At 55.1% G+C, this 6,227-nt stretch overlaps 1 protein-coding gene across 1 annotated transcript in view; it reads left to right on the top strand.

The window, feature by feature from the left end:
* The first annotated feature begins 6 nt into the window (after positions 1-6).
* The window catches only part of ZNF865 (zinc finger protein 865), an 8,909-nt gene continuing 2,688 nt past the window's right edge, over positions 7-6,227 (top strand). The window contains 2 exon segments of the mRNA XM_034638084.1: positions 7-6,011; positions 6,013-6,223. Of these exon segments, the coding sequence (XP_034493975.1) occupies positions 5,430-6,011; positions 6,013-6,223 (793 nt within the window). The 5' untranslated portion in view covers positions 7-5,429.

Raw genomic sequence — 6,227 nt, 5'->3', positions numbered from 1 at the left:
CGACCCCCCCCCCCTAGAACAGCTCCCTCTAGAGTTCTGCTCTCACACCCACATCCTCTCCCCTTTCAGGTAGAAATCGCTGCCTGTTTAGCTCCAGGCTCCAATGAATACTTGTGCCCCGCCTCCTTCCCCTCCCCCACCTGGGGCAGCCCCGTCTTAAGTCCTTCTCCCTCAGAACAGTGACCCACACTGAGGCTCTCCCTCAGGCTGCACCTCTTTCCCTGGCCGGAAGGACTCTCCACCTGCCGCTTCTCATTCAGCTCCATTTCATCCTCCTGGACACCTCAGAGAGGAACCCCAGCCTCCTTATGGCCTGACCTCTTCTCTTCCCTAGGCATTCATTCATTCATTCATTGATTCATTCATCCACTCAGTGTTCTAGGTACAGGACATACACAAGTTAAGGAGAGAGATACAGACAGTCTTTCATTTTGTGGGCTTTACAGTCTAGTTGAGGAGACAGTTCAAAAACAAGTGAATAGGAGCAATGTTGTTTTCTGGGTTCTCCCCGAGCCTGCTGGGCTACTTCAGAGATGAAACCTGAATTAGCAGAGGTAGCTTAGCCATGTAAAGATCTGGGTGGACTGTTTCAGGCAGAGAGAATGGCAAGTGCAAAGGCCCTGAGGTGGTCATGATCATGGTGAGTGGAAAAGCACCAGGGGAGGCCAGTGAGGTTGGAGTAGAGAAATTGAAGAGAAGAACACGGAGAGAGAGAGGGAGTTTGATCTCATAGGGCTTTGGGGGTAAGGGTGTTGCGATCAGTTATCTGGCCTTTGTCAGCTCTACTAAGCCCAAATTGTTCATTTGTTCATTCATTCATTTGTTCAACAAGTGTTTGATGAGGACCTGTTACACACTAGGGATGCAGTAGAGAACAAAGTAGACAAAAACTCCTGCCCTCGTGGAGTGCCTATGCTAGTTCATGGGACAATTAAAGAACAAAATACCTGTGTGAAGAAAATACAGCAGGATCGGGGGATAGTTACAGGGGAGAAGGCGAAGGCAAGAAGGCCTCCTTCAAAAGATCCCTGTTGTCACCTTGTTGCTCCAAAATGCCACACACCAAAAAGTTACAGCTGTGTGTGAACCCCGTTCCTCCTGGACAACTGTGGCCAAGAGGGTGCTGCTCTTACCAGCTCCCCCCAAGAGTGAAGTGGTTAGGAGGGTGAGTCCTGCATTCCTCCAGTGTTCACATCTCTGAACAGACCACTGCCTCTTTTCCTAGCCCCATTCATTCACTTATTTCACATATATTTCCAGAGACAGGCACTGTTCTAGGCCCTGGGAAAGAACAGTGAACAAAACAGATAAAAATTCTTGCCTGTGTGGAGCCCACTTTCTCAAGAGGGAGGCCGGCAGCAAGACAAGCAGAACATGTGCTTCATTAGGTGATGCTGACAGAGGACGGAAATGAATAGGCTGGGAAGAGCAGGAACGTTCGTCTGGATGACGGGTTACAGTGGTCAGGGAGAGCCTCACCGAGGAGACAGCATTTGAATAGAGCTGTGAAGGAGGTGAGGGGGGAGAGAGAGGTGTACTGATAACAATCAGAGCATTCCAGGTAGAAGCAACAGCCAGTGCAAGGGCCCTGGGGCAGGAATGTTGGCACATTGGAGGAGCAGCCAGGTGGCCGTCTAGGCTGTGTGCAGATCATCATAAAGACTTTGACTTTAAGTGAAATGGGTGTCCCTGCAGGTTTGAGCAGAGGAGGGACATGGTCTGGCCTTGGTCGTCTTGTCTGGTAAATGAGAATAATAGCAATGCTTATCTTATGAACCTGTTACGACGTTTGAGACAAGCCACATAAGGCACCTAGTAATGGTGCTTCGTGGTGTTCAGTACCTGTTGGTGGCTCGTTCTGGGGCCAGGTGGCACAGAAGCGGGGTGAGGTGTATTTCTAGTTTAAGGCAGAGTGGGGGCCTTCCTTATTTTGGGGAGCAGATATTGAAGGACAGCATGCTGTCGAGGGTAACGCACTCTGGAGCCTTCAGTTCCTCGCTCTGCTATAGCCTGTTACTGGGGTGACCTCAGGAGATTAGTTGACCTCTCTAGCCCTCAGTCTCTTCCTCTGTAAAACAGAGTTAATAATGGTAACCATCCTCTTGAGTTATCAGGAAGACTCACTGAGTCAACACACGTAAAGGGTTTAGGAGAGCACTTGGCCCATAGGAAGCACTTCACTTTACATGTTACCCTATGTCACTGTTACTGTTGTTAACAGACTAGACTTTCATCACAGGTCAGCTCTGTTGCAACAGAAGGGCCCACAGGCCCTGGTAGGAGAGAGACCTGGAATCCAGTACTGCTTTCCCCTTTACTAGTTCCGTGACCTTGGGGAAATGACACCCCCTCAGTTTCCCCAGTGAAAAGCGGGACCAATACCAGTGCAGGACCACTGCGAGGCTGAGGCCTTGGGGTGATGCTACGGCTCAGACCGGTGAACAATAAACATGGCTATCAGGATCATGACTGCGGTTGCTGTGAAACTCCTGCCCCTGTGGAGGGTCTCCCCCAACCATGCCCCTCTCCACACAAAACCCTCCCAGGACACGTCTCTCCTAGAAAGACACTAATTTAGGGCTTGGAAAGACGAAATGCCTCCTGTTTCCCAGTGGAAGTACTGTGAGCCGGATCAGTCCTCCCCCCAGTACTCGTCCCTGGTCCTCAGGGCCGCAGCTCATCAGCACTTTCCCATTCGCCCTTGGGTCGGTCACTTCTTACAACGTCACTGCCCTTCGAATTCCCTCTTCTGGGGGCCCCCTCCCCTGTGTCAACTCCTGCTCTGCTAAATGTCCCCCTCCCTCCCTCAGGGAGTTCTGGACAGCTCAGTCTCATCCCTTTGCTCATTCAATACGTATTTATCAACAGAGGCTATCAGTTTACCTCTGAACCCCACTTTAGCTGCATCTCCACTAAGTTTTGGGATGTTGTGTTTTCATTTTTATTCATCTGGGGTTCCTTGAGATTTTTTTCATGGACCCACTGGCGATTTAAGAGAGTGTGTTTAATTCCCACATATCAGCAAATACTTAACCAGGCAACCACGCTGTCCTGGGTGCTGTGCTCGGTGCTGGGGGGCCACAGCGGCAAACAAGACAGGCCAAATCCCCATCCTCTTAGGTAAACACACGGTGAAGGAAGTACATGCAGGAAGTCATGGCAGTGACAGTGGAGAAAAGTGCAGCAGGACGAGGGGTGAGGGAGGACAGGGCAGGCATGACATCCGAGCAGAGGCCTGAAGCAGGCACAGGATGGAGCCTGGAGATCTGGGGAACAGTCTCACCACATCACTGCTCCATCTGTTCCAGATGGTAACCCCCTTCCCCTCCCACCCAGCCCCTGGCATAACCCCCCATAACCTAGAAAACACCCCCAAATAAGGCTCCTACCCCCACAGTTCCACCCCACCTTTGTCCACCTTAGAAAGCAACCTGGTAAAACAGCCCTGTGGGGGGAGGGCGTGGGCTGAGCTGCAGGCTTGCTCTGCGACCTTGGGCAAGTCACTTGACTTCTCTGTGCTTTTGTTTTATTTGATGGGGATAACAGTAGTTCTTATGTCATAGTCTCATAGTTATGTGGGGATTGAGTGAACATGTGTAATGGGCTTGGAACACATTGGGCTTGTAGGAAATGCCCAGGCAACATTGGCTGTTATTAATATGTACTCCGGCGGAGGTGAGCCAGGGCAGTTGCTTCTTCCCTAAGACACTCACCTCCCCACCCCCTCCCATTCTACCATGTGCTTCTCTCTGCCCACCCGGCCCACTCTAGCCTGGTCTCCCAGATTTAGGGGTCACCCACAGGCTTCCACTACCACTCCAGCCATGCCTTTGTTCCTTCTGGAGATCAGATGAACTAGAGGGAGTGTGAAGGGCATGAGATGTTGAGTCTCATCCAAGGACACCCAGAGCTAGAGGCTAAAAATATCGGCCTCTTGGCAAGGGGAGTGGAGGAGACACTCACCTTTCACCTGTGGGGGAGAGAGCCAGCTGGATGGATGGGGGCTGATGGGCCCTGGCCTTGGTGGTCATCGCTGACACAGAGCCAGGCCCCCAGGGGCCAGGGATGATGGCCAAGAAGCATGCCACACCTCGGGGGCCCTTCTCTCCGCTGGCTCTGCATCGGCTTGGTAGCGGTGTTTCCCCAGCCCCCTAGGTGGCTCAGGTTCAAAAATTAATTGTAGAAGCTGAGGTTCAGGTGGGAGTAGGGGGTGCAGACATGGACAGCTGCTATCTGGAATGCCCAGAGAATGGCTCCCATGGCAGGGAGGCAGGGAAAGCCCCCCCCCCCCCGGGGTGAGGACGGGAACTGCACTCCCCAGGCAGGGGCTGTCAGGCTCCTCCCAGGTGTGCAATGGTCTGAAGGTACAGAAGTTCTGGGGGCTGAAAGCCCTGCCAATAAGTACTTCCTCACATCCTAGGTGAGCTCCCTTGAGTCCCCCGCAGCCTAGGGGTTGCTGCGTCCTTTTAGAAATGGAGAAAGTGTGGATGGGGAAGGAGTTGGGACTCGAACCCAGATCTGCCCATGTGCAGGGTGCACGTTATTTTCTGCTGTGTCCGGCTGCCTTCTCTCTCAGCGCCAGCCCTCCTGCTGTAACTTGTTTCTTCCAGGCAAACACATTCTGCTCGCCATCTTGTAGTAAAAGAACCCCCCAACACCGATTTCATTCCCGTTGTCTTGGTTTGTCCTGCCGCTGCTGCTACTAGTGGTAGTGAGAGTGGTATCCATAGAATACCTTCCACTTTCCCAGTGTCTCCAAAGTGCCGGAAGCATCCACCTGAGGGCCTTAGATGGATGTGCTTGTTGGATCCTTACGTCAGCCCTGTGAAGTAGGGATGTGCTTTGTCACCTCTTATTTGTAGATGAGGAAATCCAGGCACAGAGAGGTTCAGGCATTTGCCTGTGGTCACACAGCTACAGTGTGGGGCTCAGAGTCTGTCTGGCATTCTAGCTCCAGAGTCCACCCTCTTTTATTATCATTTTACAGAGGCAGAACCTGAGATGATTGAGGGCAGGGCTCGTGTGTGTTTTGGAGAGGAGGGTACAGCGCAGTGCTGATGCCCAAGAGCTTGCCAGGGGTCTTTGACCAGAGGCCAGGGATGCCTCGAGAGTGAGATTGGGGCTGGGGAGCTGAGAGTCTGCAGGCAGCACTGGGGAAGCGGTCTGGGGGATGGTAGAGAGGATGTGTGAAGACCCCGAAACGACGGGAAAAATGGAAGGGATGGGAGAGGAGCAAAGACCGCCCAGAAAGGAAGTCTGCCCTGTGGGGTGGAGGGATAGGGCAGGAGACGTGCAAGGCTGGAAGGTGGAGTGTGGCTCCGGCACTGGGACATGTCCTCCAGCGCGCAGCTCCGGAGCCGGCGCCGGGTCCTGTTTGCTCAGCCCCATCCTCTTCTCCGCAGGGTCTCCCGTCGCCCACCCCGCCCGAGATGGAGGCAAACGCAGCAGGCAGTGCCGCTGGGGGTGGTGGGGGCAGCGGCATAGGGGGCGAGGACGGGGTTCATTTCCAGAGCTACCCCTTCGACTTTCTGGAGTTCCTCAACCACCAGCGCTTTGAGCCCATGGAACTCTATGGGGAGCACGCCAAGGCGGTGGCAGCGCTGCCCTGCGCCCCCGGGCCGCCGCCCCAGCCCCCGCCCCAGCCTCCTCCGCCCCAGTACGACTACCCGCCCCAGTCCACCTTCAAACCCAAGGCGGAGGCGCCGTCCTCGTCCTCGTCCTCATCGTCCTCGTCGTCGTCCTCTTCATCCTCTTCCTCCCAGGCCAAGAAGCCCGACCCGCCTCTGCCGCCCGCTTTCGGGCCCCCCCCGCCCCCCCTGTTTGATGCTGCCTTCCCCGCCCCGCAGTGGGGCATCGTCGACCTCTCTGGACACCAGCACCTTTTTGGGAACCTGAAACGTGGAGGGCCCGCATCTGGGCCGGGGGTGACGCCGGGGCTGGCCTCTCCCACCGGGACCCCGGGGCCGCTTCCTGCCCCCTCCCAGACCCCGCCAGGACCTGCCGCGGGGGCAGGCCTGCGACCCAAGCAAGGATGACAAGGGCTACTTCCGCAGGCTGAAGTACCTGATGGAGCGGCGCTTCCCCTGCGGCGTGTGCCAAAAGTCTTTCAAGCAGTCCTCGCACCTGGTGCAGCACATGCTGGTGCACTCGGGGGAGAGGCCGTACGAGTGCGGCGTCTGCGGCCGCACCTACAACCACGTCTCCAGCCTCATCCGCCACCGCCGCTG

This window comes from Ailuropoda melanoleuca, chromosome 12 (genome assembly GCF_002007445.2).
Source record: "Ailuropoda melanoleuca isolate Jingjing chromosome 12, ASM200744v2, whole genome shotgun sequence".
In the NCBI taxonomy this organism is placed as follows: domain Eukaryota; kingdom Metazoa; phylum Chordata; class Mammalia; order Carnivora; family Ursidae; genus Ailuropoda; species Ailuropoda melanoleuca.
Note: the sequence above shows the minus strand (reverse complement) of the source record. Positions and strands in the feature narration are given on the sequence as shown.